Source organism: Protopterus annectens, chromosome 13.part0, assembly GCF_019279795.1.
Source record: "Protopterus annectens isolate FY-2018-M chromosome 13.part0, PAN1.0, whole genome shotgun sequence".
Lineage (NCBI taxonomy): Eukaryota > Metazoa > Chordata > Ceratodontiformes > Protopteridae > Protopterus > Protopterus annectens.
In genome coordinates this window covers 259951463-259970160 of record NC_056747.1, presented here as the reverse complement: position 1 = coordinate 259970160, position 18698 = coordinate 259951463, and the positions used below count along the sequence as shown (strand labels likewise).

Genomic DNA, 18698 nt, shown 5'->3' with positions numbered 1-18698 from the left:
GTTTTTGTTTGGGCTACGTATAAGAGCCTTGACTGTGTAGCTTTGAAATAACCTTGAAATCAGGCAATCCCAATCTCCTTTGTTCTATTGGAAAAATCAACTTATCCCACTTGACTCTCACAGTCTTCCCCTCCCAGATAAAATCCTTCAGCTCTTTATTGCTATCCACAACTCCTCCTCTGGTTGATAAAAATATGCCTGACCTGTATACAAGATTACAGAGACTAAAAACATTTTAACTGCTTGTATCTTTGCTATCTATATAACAAGGGCTTACAATTTCTCAGTTTTTGTACTATAGTTTGTTTTCTCTCTCCCACACATCCAGAGTTTCACCACTGGAATCATTTTAATTCACACTCCTAAAGACTTCATTTTATCATGTCCCCATAAATATGGATATTGCTGAACCAATTTGTGTGTGACTACATAATTTATCGCTGTTGCCTTTGTTGTGGCTTCATTCATTTTGTATCCTGAAAAGATCTGAAACTGTCTCAAAATGTTCCACAACACTGCAATGTCCTTTTCTGGTTTTATCAGGTGTAAAATATCAGCCAGCTTTTCTGGACTACCATACCAATTATACCATTGCATTTATGAATTCCTTATTTTTTTGTCAATGGTTCTAAAATAAAGGAGAAAGAGGACATCCTTTCCTGGTTTCTCTGCTCAAGCATAAATTATCATACAGGAATCCACCCACTTTAATTTTCACCTCCGATCCCTCATATATCCTCCTAATCGACCTTATAATTTTAACAGGGAATGCAAATGCTTCCATTACCCTGCTCAAATTCCCAGCTTACTCTGTCAAATGCTTTCTATGCATCAATACCAAACAACAACAGTGGAATTATTTTACATTCTGCTTCCCCTCTGGATCATCAATGTTCCATTAATGTTGATGAATGTTAGCCTCCCCTCCACAAACTGACATCAATATCTATCAATTTTGGCATCACTTTTGCCATTCTTTTACCCATTACAGACACTTTATAATCATGGTTTTAGTATTTAAATGGGCCTGTATTAAACTGGATCTGATGGATCTTTATCCTGTTTAGGTATTACAGCTACCACTGCTTTCTTCCAGGATGTTGGTACTTCTCCTCCACTTAAAATACTGTTAACTAAAACCATCCAGATCTGTATCAGTTTTTTCCCTCCTACCTTTCAAACTTCTACAGGAATCCCATCTATTCCTGGGGACTTTCCTGAATATTGGTTATACATCACCATTTTTATCTCATATCCTATCCAAACTGTTAGTAAAAGAGCCTCATCTACCTCTAACCTTGGCATATTTAATTATTATATGAACATTTCCATTTGTACCGTTTGATTTCCATATTTCTATGCTTTATACAGACTTTCATAGAATTTCCAAAATATTTCTAATACTTTTTACAGGATCTTGTTATCCTATTTGTTATAATATCCCTAATCTTGGCGACAGCCTTTTCTACTTTCTGTTGCCTGAATCATTGTGCTAAAAGGTTTTACCCTCTAGAGTTACTATCAAAAACCAGTTGTTTAACAGCAATCTTTCTAACTCATGCATATTAGAGGTAATCCCTTATTTTGTTTAGCATTCTGCAGTTGCTAGTCTTCTCATTCTGAGAGAGAGAGTCCTGCTATTTTGCAATACTTTAACATTTGAAAGTCCCTCTAAATAATTGTTACTTAACCATATCTCCCTTTCATTTATTTCTACTCTATTTTTAAACTCCACTTTAATTTTATCTCACTCCCTGGCTATATTTTCAGAAGAAATTTATATCTTCTCTAATAACTACTGAACAATTTCCACTACCCATTCATTAAATTCCTCTTTTCAACAGATAGGTGGGAAAGCATCAGTGTTTCATTTTTATTTCATTATCCTGTGTTTTACTATTCAAGACCTTCATTTAAATTCACTTGTTCCTGTGAAATGTAAACTCTGTCTAACCTAGCCCAGTTTTTGTATCTTGCGGAATAATATGCAAATTTACTCTGATATCCTAGTACTGAATTCATATCTTCCATGCAACATATTTTCATAAATTTCTTCAAAAATCTACTCTCCTTTGTTATATTTTCCCTTCCATGCCCCCAAGACACATCTTCACTTTTGCAAATCACGTATCAGTCCTCACCTATAAGCAATATTCCTTACTGAAAACTGGATTATTTCTCTTAGAATTTTCTTAAGCTCCATTATAGCAGTTTTAGGTGAGATATAAATACATTTCAGTGTAACCCTCCTCCCTTCCCATTAGCTCCTTAGTACTACAAATCTTACATTGACTTTTTATTTTCTTCTATCACTACTGGAGCTCATTTTCAATTAATTTACATGCTCTTTTCCTCTGTCCCAGGTATTCTGCTGAATAACCATCCAAAAAAAACTTTCTTTATCAAATTCACAAATTCAGTTATTTCCAAGTGTGTCTCCTGTAACGTACCAATTTGAACTCTACACTTTTTAATGCAGTACACATTTACATTTTATCACTGTATATGTATAAGTTAAATGTCTAGTTCCAGCTTCTGTCTTGTATGCATACACTGTTTAGCAAGTTGATCTTTTATACAGTTGTTTCTTGGCATATACATTTCAACATGTGTCACATATTACAGAAAACTTTTGTTTTATTGAAAGCCCTCAAACTAAAGCAGACGCATCCCAATACCTGTCTAAAAACCTACTAGCTTAATAACACAAAAAACTATGTATATCTTCAAATATTGAAGTTTAGCCACACACTCATACTAGAGTTTACCTAAAAATAGTTATTCATGCAAAGACACATGGTGCACTCCTAGACATTTTTAATATCAAATTGTCTCCTGCAGACTTGAGGACCAGATACATAACTAAAACTTGTTACTAGATCAAGCAAAGGGCCTTAATCCAGTCATTCCTCTATGCAAGAATGAGAAAAAGCACACTAATTTTTCTTTTGTCATGCTCTTTTAACCAGTGCCTACATTTTCATCAGTGTCCTCATTACACACAAAAATAACTGACCATGTACAATACATTTGAACAGAGCTATAACTTATATGTACAAGATCTATTACATTACCTTCAGGGAACTTCTGACCAGACTGTGTGTGAGGTAGATTCAGTTCTTGAGAGAATGTTTCACACCAGTAGCTCCGAAGGAAGAAAACGTTCCAGGGTTTTGGAATACCATACTGCCCTAAATGGAAAGCAAACAAGTTACTTCTCTCAGAATATAAATAGCAAGTAGTATAAATAGAAGGAGAGCAACAGCAAATGGTCAGCAAATGCAATTATGTCAATGGAATCCAAACAGAAGGCAATTTAGTGACTCTTGTTAGTTTCATCTCCTATCCTCTTCTTCATTCCAAACAGAGTCACAAGACCACATACATTCTTCTGGAATGCAAAACATTAACAGCAACAAACATAGTAGAGGTTAACAACTCTTAGGTTAACTAGCACATAAGCCACACCAGTGTAACAGGAGACCAGCACCTTCTTAACTGCTCAGCCCCAACCAAATGCTGATGGTAGTACAAGCACATCTTCTCTGAGTATGAGAAAGGGTGTGTAACATCTCCTCACAGCTTCTTTAATTGTAAATGTTTGTAGTTTAACTTCTACAGTTGTTAAACATGTAAGTAAACTGATCACAATATAGCTTTTCAGCCACAACTCAGGCGAGAAGGTCAAGAATATATGGCTACTATAAAGTATCCATATACAGTGCAATCAACCAGCAGATATTTGGGGAAATGGGTGCAAAATGTGGTACTTATTGGTTCTAAATGTAATGCTTAATCACGAAGTATGTACAATAACATTAAACTGAGACTAGAATAAAAGGCATTAATTATCATGGTGTTCTCAGAAAATCAATGCTGTCATGAGCAGAAAATGCAAAGTCCAAACAGCATGACCAGAGATCAAAATTGAGTCCTGGACCCTGAATGTATGGAGCAGAAAGCTTAATCCGGGGAAGTCTCAGAAGAGCAGGGAGTGCCCAGTGGGGCCACCTGAGGTTCAGGGTCTCTACTCTTGGAGCCGATGGAAACAGAAGCGAACACAGGTGCCTTAGGGGAAGAAGAGACCAATCCTGATGTCGAGGAAGTCGTAGGAGACAATACTCACCTCATGGCTTCAAAGGCATCACGGCTCCAATAGGAAGGAGTCAAAAGACCTGAAGGAACCTCAAGCCCCTCCCGCACAGAGGCCGTGGGCTCCGAGCCCGAGGTAGGAGCCGAGCTCATCTGAGCCGAAGCCCCGAGAGGAAGAGTCGGCACCGACAAGTCGGTGTGACTACCCTCCCTGGACAAGACAGGAGAATGTCGGCTCCTAGAGTCCCTGGTCGGCGACGAGGATGTCCGAGCAGAGGGAACTGACAACACTGGAGCAGGTGTCAGCTCCAAGGGCTCTTCGATTATCAGGTCAGCTTCCTCCAGCTCCAAAAGCCCAGTACGGCTCGGATGAGGAGCAGTCAATTCCAGAGTAATGGTCTTCGGTTCCGATGCTAGGGTCAGAGCCAACAACAATTTAGCTAGGCCTGGTGTCCCTAACAGCTTCTGTACCAATCGGTCCATGTCCAGATCAGAAAGACTAACAGAGGACCTAAACGAGTGCACCAACGGTACAGATTGGAGAATAACAGACGATGGCAACTCTGATACCGGCTCCAGAACAGTAGACCGAATCCAAGAAGAAGGGACACTTGGCTCCAAGAACTGTGGAGCCGATGACCCAGCATCCTCACTTTTCTTAGATTTTTTTGTGGCTTTTGAGTCTCCTGAGGATTGGGAAGAACAAAAGGACTTACTGGCCACATCCTGGTCACTCAAGGCGCGACAAAAGGGTGTTTTAGTAAACCCCTGTCCACCAATTTCCTCTTCCTTTCTAATGTAACCCTGGAAGAAATGGAGTGACATATGCTGCATGACTCTTGCAAGTGAAGAGCTCCTAGACAGTTATACACATTGCACATGCGCATCAGTAATGGACATCTTTTCTCCACAGTCTGGGCACTTTTTGAACCCAGACTAAGGATGCTTTTGTTTTTCCTCAGACATGTCCAATAACCAAAAATCACTATCCACAATAATGAAGTCAAAGGCTAACTAATAGTGATAGGAACACAACCACCAATAAACACTGAAACAATGGCCCAAAAGCAAAGGGGGCCAAAAATTAGCTAAATAGTATTAAGCACTCAAACTAATACTAAAACTCTAATCTAACTACCAATGTACACTACTACTAGAAGTCGGCCAACACAAGGCCACTATGAAAAAACACACATAGTATAGTATTAACAGGGAATGGGGCTATAAAAACTATTCTAACAAGTGAACTATAAGTATATATATTTCTAATAGAAGAAAAGACAAAAAAAAACTTGTGATTTTTGAATAATCTATGAAGATTTAGGCTCGAGCAAGCTGGAAACACAGAGATCCATGCCACAGCAAACTAGATCTGAGGTAATTCCAGCAGTGCATTATGGGATAAGGGGCTGGGTCTCGAGCAACTGGAAAACCTTGAGCTTGCTAACAGCCGTGTCGGAGCTGAGGATCAGCTCCAAACCCATCAGTGAAGAATGAACGGAGAGATTGAACAACTTCACATTAAATATTTTTAAACCTTTCAACTGTGGCTGTTTTGTGTAGAGATAATTTAAGCTCTAGAGTACTTGCGTGTATTTGGTGGTACTGTCCAAGCCACTCCAACAGTTTTGCTGCTCAGTCACACTTACTATTTGGGTAACAGTAACATTACACAGTGAAATTGGTCACCCTTTCGGAAGGCCCTTACAGTAGCTGATATTAGTGGGTGGTAGTCGGTACTACCTTATAGTCTGGGCAGAAAGGGGGCATAGCTGGTGAACCTGTGCCAGCCTTCCCCAGGAGTGTCTGTGGTTTGTATATAAATCAAATCTTAAAGTGTGTGCATGTCAGTTACTTGGGCAAGGACACAAAGCACTGGTTGGACAGACAGGGTGCTGAAGGTTTTAGCTTGACCACTAGGCTGAGATCTGAACCCTATAGCTGTGCCAGTGGGAGTCTTATTGGGGATCTGGAGAGAAAGGGAGAAGCCAGCCCTAGACTGACTGTGATCTGTGTGTGTTCTTAAGGGAAATTGTACTTCAGTGTGTGTGTACTTGATATCCCCCAATGTGCATGCCCCTCACTACTGCTAGTGGTGAGGCTTGAGGCTCCTTGATTACTAGGCCAGTGCACAAGCATTACAGAAGCAATCAGGACAGACATCAAAAGGCTGTTGTCACACAACTAGCATATAACAATGAGCTAAATTTATTTTATTTCAAGATTTTATTCACTGCATTTGAAGAAAGGCTTCTAAGATTATCAGGTGAAAGGCTGCCAGCTGTTTCCAGGACTTACTCTGGACATTCAAGTAGGAATTTTTTTTTATGCAGTTCCAGTCCTATGGAAACAGATATGTCCTCTAATTCAGGAAAACAACACTGAGGCCTCCTTCCAAATGTACCTGAAATACTACATTTTAGTACAGTCTTTTTAAACCTCCAGAAAGTTGATTTTTTTTAACTTCTGTAACTTAGTTTATTTATTCCAGGTTTCAAGCATTATTTTTATGTGATTTATTTCAGCTTTGACATTTTTTCTACTTTATAAATTCCCTAAAAGTTTAGACGTTTAAATATTGAAATAAACAAAATAATTAAAAAGTGCCCTTCATTCCAGAAAGCCTTTTGCAGCAAACACCTGTGATGTGATATGTTGGCGTGTTACAAGAAAATACAAGGTTAGTCTACTAGGCATCTCCTGAGATCTTATTAAAGTCTTGTGTACTAAAACTGCTTTCCCTGACAACCAGACTTTCTGTGGTGGTTGCAACTATAATTTCCTTCTAGATGGATTAAATGCAGGGAAATGCAACTGCTCCACCTGAAATAGTGAGATATTCTGCAGGAGGCCACGAGTTATCAAAGTAAGATAGCTTATTATTTTAAAATAATTTCATAACACACTGTCAATCACTAATTCAAACCAAATATCTTTCATGGCCTATTTCTGTGAATAATATATTTCAGAGATCTAGGGTAAATCGACAAAGAGAACCCAATCAAATATACACTTTAAGAATGAATGTACCAGCTCAGAATAAAAAACCCGTTTATTTAATGATTCGAAAAACAATACAAGTTTAAGTGCTTTCATCTGAGACTTCATCAGAACCATATTCCTATTCCCTATTTTATACTCAAACCAACTAATCAAAATGCAGTCCCTTAATTAATTCATTCAAATCACTGGTTGTTAAAGTGAACATATCACAATGTTTAAAACATCCTAAAAATGACGACACCTGCTAAAATAACATTAGTTCTTCACAATAATCCCCCTCACCAAAACAAGCTTTTTTTCTTAGGTCCAAATTAATAAGAAAATGTATGTGTGATAAACATATTAAAAATAATATCACACCATAAATACAGAACTTTGTAATACAGGTGTGACAAAATAATCATACAATAAATATTATAATTATAAATTTGCTGCTCGTATTTTTAAAACACTATTAATACTAATATTGCCATTTAACCCTAGGGACCTTGCTGCATCCAATTTTAGTTGTCAGTATAATTCTTTGTACTCTAATCTGGCTTCTCAAGGTCCCCCCCTTGGGTCTTGTTTCACTTGTTCCAAAATAAAAAAGGTACATTTACTTTCAACACATTCTCTACAATGTCTAAAAAGTGCACTTGTATCCTTAATATGTGTAACATCAATAACTGTGTTCATATATACGCTTTCTGATAGCCCTCAGTCTTCCCAACGTAAAAACTTGAGCATGTATTACAAATAGCCAAATATACCACATCCTTACTGTTGCAATTAAAATGTCCCTTTGGTTTAATACGAACACCTCTAGTCTCAAGGTGCATCTCATTTTTATCTGCCATTAAATCTACACTGGTTGTTGTCCACATATGTTATTTGGAATCTGTATATTATAGGGTCAGCTCAGGTTGGACGGTTTGGAGACAACGTCAGATAAGCGAGATTGCATTGGTTTGGACATGTGCTGAGGAGGGAAGCTTGGTATATTGGGAAAAGGATGCTAAGGACAGAGCTGCCAGGTAACAGGAAGGCCTAAGATAAGGTTTATGTATGTGGCGAGAGAGGACATGCAGGTGGTTGGTGTGACAGAGCAATATGCTGACTACAGGAAGAAATGAAAACAGATGATCAGCTGTGGCGACCCCTAATGGGAACAGCTGAAAGAGAACATTAAATCTACACTAGTTACAGCAACCACACCTATAAGTACCATTCCTCTTATTGGGATTGTTACTTTTAAATGCATTACCAGCCTCAAGAATTTCCTTTAAATTCCTATTTCTTCTCCTAACAAATACTGGCAGACCTATTTTCCTGCTAACATCCGGTTTGAGGGTTAACACATTCCAATATTTTTTAATACTCTCTACCTCCATAGAGTTAGCAGAAAAGTTATACACAAATGCCAATCCATACATATCTGTTAACCATACCGGGAGTCTGCCCTATTTCTCCTTTACCCAAAAGGGGAAAATATTTCTGTTCTCTCTGCTTGCATACCTCATCAGCTAAATTGTCTATTAAACTAGAAGGGTAACACCTTTCCATAAATAAACACTTCAGAAATCTTAATCCTCGAAATCTTTTTGTTTAGTAGTCATCCTAGGCACCCTAATCATTTGTGCCTTCACTAAACCCTTCCTCTGATGGTATGGGTGTTCACTTAAATACTGTAAATAAGAGTTAGAGTACGTATCCTTACAAAAAATTCTGGAATGAAATCTGTTCTCAAAATCTTCATACAAGTGTACATCTAAATAATTAATGGCCACCTTTGAAAAGACACCAGTAAATTTAAAAAAACTGGTAGTTGTTTCTATATATTTGCAAAATTCTTCCAGATCTACCTCTGACCCATTCCAAAAAAGACAGACATCATCCAAAAACCGAGTGTAGTGGATGATTTTGCTTGCATAACTTGAAGTAAACAGAAAGTTCTTTTCCTAATTGTAAAGGAACAAATTGGAAAAGATAGGGGCACAACAAGCCTCCATCACCAGTCCCTAAATTTGTTTGTAATATTCGCTATTAAAATATAGTTGTTCTTTAGGATTCTATCCATGAATTCTATAATCAGATTCAATCCATTTGTTAAGTAATCACACTCCATTAAGGTGCTGTGTAACCCTGTGGTATACATGAAAATAAGTCAACCTCATCTACTGTTACCAAAACCACATCCCGGTCATACAAATTATCAGAAATATTCCTTAAGTCCCAAGAATCTCTAGAAATGTGTTTAATAGAACTCATGAACTTTTTTAACCTGTGATCAATGTAAATAGTGAGTGGTTCTATCTTAGATCCTGCCCCTGCTACTATAGGATGAAAGGGGGTGTTTCTACATTTTTTATGGATTTTAGCTATACCAAAAAACGTCAGAATTCAAGGATTCTTTACAATCAAAAATTCCAGTAACTTAATACCCATACTCCCCTGCAGAAAGTGGTCATTTACAAAACAGAGTAAGTGATGATCATTTCATTTCTAGAGACTAAACTATATTTACACTCATTACTCTATCTCAAACATATATCACTCAATCAATATTATCCATAATGACCACACCACCCCTTTGTCTGGCTTCATAATGCGAAGCCCACAGTTCAATTGCTGTAATAATAAATGTTTCCCTTTCTGATAGATTCATGCTTCCACTCCTGTTGAATATTTTTGACTTCCTAAGTTCGGTTTCTACAAGCTCCTCAAAAACTTTTAAAACAGGGTGTAAGGGTGGGTTGTAAATGCTCTTCCTTCTCAAGTCTTCAGTCATAACACCAGTATCATTTAAAAACAATTTAAGATTTATTTTTCTTACAAATAACTTTAAATCAATTAAAGTATTCACCACATTTACTGTCCTAGAAGGAGCAAAGTGAAAACCCTTCATAAATAAATCAAAATAGGTCTTATTTATTAGTAAATCTGTGTAGCTAAAATGTGAAAATCTAAGAAGGTATTCATAATGCCCAAGTGAGTTTTCACTATTTCACAACTAATATTACATTTAGTTAAACTGAATACAACTGGAAGATGCATTCCGCCTCACACTCTTCCCATTCCTCTTTGGTAACAATTGCTGTCTCTGTTGAAATTCTGAACATTCATCTCTTGTTTCCTGGCTAACCGTTTGCTCCTTCACCTCTTTCTAACCTATCATTAGTACCACTCCTTTTCAAACTCATTACTTTAGGTGCAGGGTATGCTTTACCATCTCGCTATTCATGTAAATCTCTCTGCATCTTACGTAATTTCCTTAAAGAATAAGAACTAATGTGTTATTTTAGAAGTTATTTTTAGGATGTTTTAAACATTTTGATATGTTCACTTTAACAAGCAATGATTGATTTGAACGAATGAATTTAATTATGGGACTTACTGGTTGGTTTGAGTATTAAACGGGTAAAGATGTATGGGAATATGGTTCTGATGAAGTCTGATGAAGTTTCAGATGAAAGCGCTTAACCTTGTATTGTTTTAAGCATTAAATAAACATGTTTTTTTATTCTGAGCCGGTTCATTCTTTTTGGAACGCTATCCTTGGTTTTACTTTGTTCAACTAAATATACACATTAGACAACAAAAACAGTCAATCATTTTTTTCTGTTGGGGGCAAAGCCTCATATTAATGGCTGTGCAAACTGTTCCATCTTACAGAAATGGGAAAAACACTTCACCAATATGTACATTAGGCTGGGTTTCACTTGATCACAAACGTCTTGTATTTCGGAATTGAAATGCGATTGTTTGCTCTTGCCAATGCTTAATTTTGATTATGTGTTACCAAGTAAATACCAGGTTTTCAGCAAGCACTTCACATTGATCAGTCTAAGCCAAATGGGCTAATGCTTCCACATGCAGGGCACCTGGTATGCAAAGGGATGACCCCCAGAGGTATCAAGACAGAACCTCAAGCAATCCAATTGAAGTAGAATACAGAATGTGCCTAGGCTAACATCAACTGAGAAGTTCCTTAAGACAAGTGAAACCCAAGTCCTGAAGAGCTAAATAACCACGACAAATGTTTTATAGGCAATTCAAAACAGAATAGGTAGACAGGGTAGTTTCTAAAGCACTAATGTAATCTAAAGGTGTCTAGACACCCTTGTTTGTAGCCAGGGAACAGAGCTCCGCACCAGCTGTAATCAGTCGAGTTCAATGTCCGTCATCTGTAGGTAGAGTGCACTGCAGTAGTCCAAGCATGAAGAGACTAGTGTATGCACCATCATGGGTACAGAGACCAATGCATTCACCATCACAGGTACAGAGACCAGTGCATGAACAGACCACTGCATGCACCATTGAGGGTACAAAGACTAGTGCATGCACCATCATGGATACAGAGACCAGTGCATGCATCATCTAAGGTACAGAAATCAGTGCATGAAAAGACCAGTGCCTGCACCACCATGAGTAGGGACCAATGCATACACAACCATGGGTATACTGGCAAGAGTTATAAGGTCTGAAGAAATCTTGCTCATAGAAGCAAGATGAAAGCACTTACATTATTGTTTTGCACTGTCTTTATGGATTAAATTTTGTTTTTCTGGAACTGTCCTGCTGCCGGTGGTCGTGTTTTCAGTTTTGTTGGGAGGTGTAATAAGCTGTTTAATCAGTGAAACGTTCTTCATGTGATAGCAGGAGGGTTTGAGGACGGCTGTAATGTGGTCCTTGGGCAAGCCAGTCTATCACTCTGCCAAGATTGTTAGAGGGAAAGGGAAGATGCACTGTAACACTTGATTTAGTATGCTTCTAAGAAACCTGAATGCTCATTAAAAGTGAAGACATGGAATAGTATGGAACCTGCAACATTTTATAGAATAAGTGAAGACATGGAATAGTATGGAACCTGCAACATTTTATAGAATAAGGATGTTTGGTCAAGATAAGGTGTTTCACATTTAATTCTGAATGTTAGTTATTTCAATTTCATCCTTACAAATGTGAAGGTATGCTGTAAAGAAACTTTTGTACATCATTGTTAAAATTAACAGAGGAATACAAGACAGAACACTTTTTTCATGTTCAGGGCACTCCAGAAAAAGAACCTAGCAGGCTGATGTGGGAGGAAACATCTACCTCTATATGCTGTACCATTCCACAGCATCATGAAAAAAAGTGAGTGGAGGTAAAAGTATTTTCTTGAATCATCTCTGCATGGCAAAATATTGGTGCCCATATATAAACAAATATTTTAAGAGCAATATTTTCAATTTTAAAATTTAACGCTGCTTACCAATTTTATTAGTCATACAATTAAGTAGGAAGGTGTGTACATTTCCACTGTAGAAAAAATATTTTTTGTGATGAATAATCAACGTAGCAATATATTTTATAAGTAAATATAGCTTGCTTTTATATTTTTGAGATTTTTGTGCACATTAACCCCCTCCTGGGATAGTGACTATGTTATGACGGATGCATCTGCATGCCCTCGTCACTGTGATAGTTGAAATCTTATGTAAAGAAACCAGAGAAGAGGAGTCAGACAGTGATACAAAATAAGACTTCTATGATGGTTCACTTAAAGAGAACTTCACTCAGATCAGGAATACCAAGACCCAAGTCTGGAGCCAAGCTTGAGTGCCTCTTGCTGGTGAACAGCTAGCTAGCTATTGGCTGGGTGACATACACAGTCTGGCTGGTATTAACACAAACAAAAGACACATGAAGTCACCCTGTGGGCTCATCACCTGGAAGATGAAGGCTTATTATTAGGGACACTGTCAATTGAGTAGCAGGCAGAAGGATGAACTGAGAGAGGCTAAATACAGCAATAAGAACAGGTACTTGGGAGGACATAGGATGCCACCTCTCTGTGCAGGAAAGAAATTGAGTTTGTTCAAGAGGTTGAAAGTATCAGTTACATTTAGTTTATCTTACCCCAAAATGCAGTAATGGTTCTGGAACCAGACATCTCGAGGTAAGGCTAGTCGCTAATACTCCAAAGTTAGCCCTTCTGACAGGCTCCTACTAAAGGTGAGGATACTCAAGCCCTGGCCATATGCCATATAGGTAGCCTTAATGTGACTGAGTTGCAGAAAGGAAAACTTCCTCTTATTTGTGATCTGCAACTAACAGATATTTGGAGTTTTCAAGTTTCTTAGAGACTGTGGGCATCAATCTCAATAGCATACTAACAAATTACTCTCTAAGTGCTTGGGGAATAATAGAGGGATCTGCAGGGGGGTGAGCCCTGAAAGTCTGAGGACCAAAAATGATATCCTTGGAATAATGTAATGGTAAGTGAATTAGGAGGCTCACAGGTTAGGTCCAAGCCTGTGATAATCACACAATATTCCCTTACTGTGACGGACAGCGATCTGAGTGTTAGTAGGGATGTGGAGGGAAACCTTCCATTCAAGGATGCTTTTAACAGCTGCTGTTTTTGTTTGAATTACAGTTTACTTCCAAAGTACAGATACTCAAAATTCAAACAAGAAATATACTTCTGATAGGAAACCAGTTGGAGAAGTCTGAGCAAGCAGAATGGTTTGCCTGAACTGAACTGGAGTGAAGAACTTTTTTTGGATTACTGTACTAGTTCATGTTGTGGAGTCATAACAAACATCAATTTTGAAAACATATGTACTTACTTTCCAAGCACCTTGAACTAAAGGTCAGAGATCAACTTTGAAGTCACAACTTCACATCTCAGGCTTGCATGTTCTGGACAATTATGTCAGAGGCACTGAGATGCCAGATGACATTTACTGGGAAGCAAGTGTCATGTGGCAGCCAGGCCTGCTGAAGAATAGAATAGAAGCAAGAAATCCAAACATGTGAGGGCCTCTTAGGAACAACTGGCTAACAACTCTGTTTGGGATAAGCTCAATGTTCACTTCCAGAAGAGTTTCAACAACATAATTCAAGTGATCAGGGATGTAAAGTCTGAACAGACCTTGATCAAAACTTCAACTACTGAGATACTAAACAAGAATCTGCGACTAAAATGTGATCACAGCTTATCATGATGGTGATCCAAAGAACTTCTGGTGGATAACAGTGGTGGGGAACGTCACGAAGGTAAAGTAAAAGGACTTTGATATGGGATAAACAGGTACCGACAGGCCAGGAATCAGTAAATCTGATCACTGAAGTAAGTATGCATATGCAGGAGATGTTTGGTAAAGCCACAAACAATGGCTTTTGGCTCATCTTAAGCAAATTATAGCAAATAATGAGCCAAATCATGGAGAGGAGGTGGAATGGATTCATGTCACCTCAAAGCAATTTTGGTGAACATAAATATTTTGAAAAGATGTTTGCTGGAATTACCGTCAGTGAATATTGACAACATTTTTTTTTTTTTTTACGAGGGAAAAGCTCCGCTGCACCCCATACACTGCCCCCAATCACTCTTCCAACTGGAAATTCTGAAGGTGCTGTAGAGTTCTGGGGCATTCTGGATGACCCTCCTATTTAATGAAGTGGGAACGTTGATAACAATGCCTGCAAACCCGCGGAAATGGAAATTTTTTTTTTAAAGGGGGTCTTTTCTATTTTGCTGGGACAAGTCCATGCCAGAGTGCTACAAAGGAAAGTTCTCCCAACAGTTGCGCCTGGATGTTTGTTCTGGGGTCATGTAACAATCATCTCACTCACTACACATTACATATAGGAGATTGTGGGGGTTGCCAGTACTGTCTGCATTTGTTTTGCAGACATGGAGAAGTCATATATGACTGTGTACCCTGCAATGCAACCACAGTATGGGATCCCCTGCTGCTGCTGTGTTACATTAAGTCGCTGAACTTAAGGAATGAGAGTTGTCTGCATTCTTGTCATCAAGTCAAAAGCAGTCAATGACGTTGCAAGAGTCTACAAATTAGGTGTCTTCACTCCTTGCTTGTTAGTGTTCATTGCCATCAAGATGTAACAGTCATAACCAGTAATCAGGGATGCAAGGATTGCATCTCTGTAGATATCTTTTTGCCCTCAAATAACTATAATTCCCAGTATGCAGTAGAGTGGTTCACTGCTCCTCCAAGTTAAAGGCGATGGTTAATTCACAGCACAATGGATTGCTTTCTGCAGATGAGGTGGAAGCAGATACCTCAACTGGCAAAGTTTATGTAACTTGGAGTCTTATTTATGAGTGAAGGTAGAGGAGATGCAGACTGGCCAGCAAAGCTGCAGCACTAATCCAGAGGACAGAGATGGTAAAATAAGCCTCCGTTAACTTCATGGGCATTTGGCAGTGACTGATAGTAAAGACTGCAGATGCAAGCAGAAAAAATAAAGTTCCTCTGCCAGGTAGTTGCACACACTCTACTTGACAGACTGACAAGCTCAGTAACCTTAGAGAAACTTGAGGTGCAGTCACTGCCCCTCTGGGGTGAGAGAGTCCACAGACGTGGTTTGGGCACTAAGTGAGGATGTCTCTGGGTGCATCCTCTGTAACGAGCAAAATCGCACTGAATGAAGACTACAGGGGAAGACAAAGGACACACTGGCGGAATTATACCTTTAAACTTGCCTGCAAAATCTTGCAGATTATATATGATGAATGACTGGACACTATTGCTATGGCTAGAATGTCTGCTCTGCTCAGCTTCTTATCACCGTGACACTCTCCACGACAAATGTGTCAGAAAGTAAACTGAATGTTGTACAATAGCATGCATAAAATGAGTATGTATTTTATACTGTGTGGATGATTAGCACTTTTTTGGGGAATAAACTTCAGATGAAACAAAAGGGTCAGACACAGTAAATGTGGACCATTTTTCAAGGTCAGCCTAAGATCTCTGGTCTGATTAGGTGATTTTTTTTTTCGCAGTTAAAGTACTACAAGAAGAGATCTGGGAATCAGACTAAGGCATACAGTATCTGTAACAGTCGCAGTTTACTATCAAACCAAGAGGGTGTACATTCAGCTAGTCTGGAAAAATCCATACCCAGTGTCAAGTATGCCATTTCCCTTATTTCTGAGGGATTCAGGAAGGAGAGTTGTATGGTACTGCTACATTTACATCTGATTTGCTAAATGACAGACTCAAAACAACAAGACCTTAAAACAGAATTAAAGTGAGATTCATTATCAGCTGACTAATCTATAGCTAAAAATGCATCAATAATAGGACATTATTTATTTACATTTGTTTACAGGGTAAGTCCGAATGGGCCAAAAGCCCATTTTCAGCAGAGGGCTGGGGAGAAAAGCTCCACAGAAAAACAAGCAATATACAATAATTACATTGTACAATAGTATACATACAGTAAGATGCAGAATACATATCTTCTAGTTAGTCTATACATAGTAGTATTCAATACAGTTTTTTAATAGATACAGGTTCAAAAAGAAAAACACAAGTATTTCAGTGAAGATCACTGTGCGAAAAATAAAGTTAGCAGTGTGTACATATTAAATAATAGTTATGACCAAATGAGATTTCCTTTATATATACATTTGTTTTTGAGTAGTAATAAACACTGAGGAGAGGGAGAAAATAAGATGAGTCGACAGTTTGTTGAGAGAGTTATAGATATCTTGTCAGTCAGGTATGGCACAGGAGTAATGCCAGTTCTTGGATAGATGTTCAAATAGTAGTTTAAAACTGGTAGATACAGGTGTGTTTTGAGGGTGTGGGGTAGAGCATTCCGCTATTTGATTTGAGAAAAGGGCTGCGCCGTGAGTGCTGTTAGCTTTGTTTACTGTGAGAATGTTTCTGTCAGCAGATCTTAGACTTCATGGGCATGAGTAGGGAAGAACAAGTTCCTCGAGGGATGGGCAAGTGACAGGATATAAGATGATACTGTGTGCGAATTTAAGTTGGTAGAGACAAAGAAGGTTAGGTAGCTCGAGCCAATTTAATTTATGTAGAGCAATACAATGTTGGGTTTGGTGGGGGATGTTGGCTGCGAAACAGGCTATTTTGTTTTAGCAAGTTTTCAATTTGGTTAAGTCTGATTTTTTTACGGTGGTAAAGAGGGGGAAAGCATACAGGACTGTAGAGAGGAGGAAGGTTCTGGATATGGCTAGCCTGGCATTGTCAGTGAGGAATGGCTTGCTTCTGTACAGACAGCCAAGTTTGATGTGAACTTTAATTGTGGTGGCTGTGTGTTGGTCAAATCTGAGTTTGTCAACTGTCACTCCAAGGAGTTTTGCATGCTCAACTGGTTTTATGACTGAGTTTTTTGCTGAGAGAATAGTGAAAGGAGGGGTGGTTTGTGATGGTTTGCTACTGGTAAATAGCATTAACTGTGTCTTTTTGGGGTTGAGGATTAGTTGTGATTTACATAGATATGTTTCTATATTATTAAAAGCTTGTTGGGCTACTATTTGGAGGTCTGGTAAGGTTATCTACTGAGCAGATTAAAGTGGAATCGTCCACATACTGAACTACTTTAGCATGTGTTGTGGATGAGGGTAGACCATTAGAGGAGATGGTGAAAAGGAGGGGTCCTAGCATGGACCCTTGGGGGACTCCAACTGAGACAGGCAGAAGTGGCGAGTTTGGATTTCCATTGCACTGCTTGTTGTCGGTCAGAAAGATAGCTTAGGAACCAGGAGAGGGAAGTCTTTGATAGGTTTAGTGAGGCAAGAGTACTAAGGAGTTTCTGATGGGAGGCCATGCCAAACGCTTTTGACATGTCTCAGAAGATTGATGCTACTTGCTGGTTTGAATTTCTCAGATGGATGATGCTGTTAGAGAAATTAATTAGGGCTGTGGTGGTACTATGTTTTGGTCTGAAACCATGTTGGGAGGGAGATAAGGTTGTGAGATAACAGGTATTTTAGTAATAGAGTGTGGATACATTTTTCCAGACTTTTGACACAGGGAGAAAGGATGGCTATGGGTCTGTATTTGTTTAATTCTGTTGATGTTCCTCCTTTATGCAGAGGGGTGATATAGGAAATTCTCCATGATTTTGTGACATACTGGTCTGCAATAGACCTATTTACCAGAATGAAGATAGGCAGAGCTATGGCATCAGCTGACAGTTTGAGGTACTCATTCAGGAGTTGGTCAGCTAAGGAAGAAGGTTTCAGTTTTTTCAGCATTGTTCTTATGGTGTTAGTTGGGACAGGTTTGAGGACAAAAACGTTACCATAATTCAGTCATCTATGCACGTATTTTTTCCTCCGCTTGCATGATACTGAAGTCTTAATCTTTTTATTTCATGCCCCACATTCTGTGACTGCAGTCTCTTCTGGCAGCAAACTCCATTTCTTGTTAACTTAAAATGCCCCCTAAGTGTGAAAACGCACAACTTCTACAAAGTGATGATTTGCATAAATGGAATTAACCGCATTTGAACTAGTGTGACTTTCTGTGTCTCTGCTGTCTCCTGTATCACCACTTAACAGCAAACTACTGGTCAGTGAAGATGTGAACTAAGCTGTCATTTTACTACCTGAGCTTCACATGCAGGGCATGCTCTCTATCTGCAATGGACACTGATACAGTCAAACAGCCTGTGGTATTACTTATTTTTTAATCATGTACATGGAATGATCCATACACACTATTTAGCCATGATCCAAGTCATATGGTAAAGATAATGTTTATATGGACAGTTCTGTACATCTCGTCAGCTAGAAGCTTTTTCAGAGGTGGGGAGAGACTGGAGAATACCAGTGCAGATATGGGGAAGCA

General features: G+C 38.6%; 1 protein-coding gene across 1 annotated transcript in view; it reads right to left on the bottom strand.

The window, feature by feature from the left end:
- ABCA7 (ATP binding cassette subfamily A member 7) overlaps window positions 1-18698 on the bottom strand; it is an 882362-nt gene that overhangs the window by 491200 nt on the left and 372464 nt on the right. The window contains exon 17 of the mRNA XM_044053819.1: window positions 3075-3191. Coding sequence (XP_043909754.1) covers window positions 3075-3191 — 117 coding nt within the window. The remainder of the gene's footprint in view (window positions 1-3074; window positions 3192-18698) is intronic.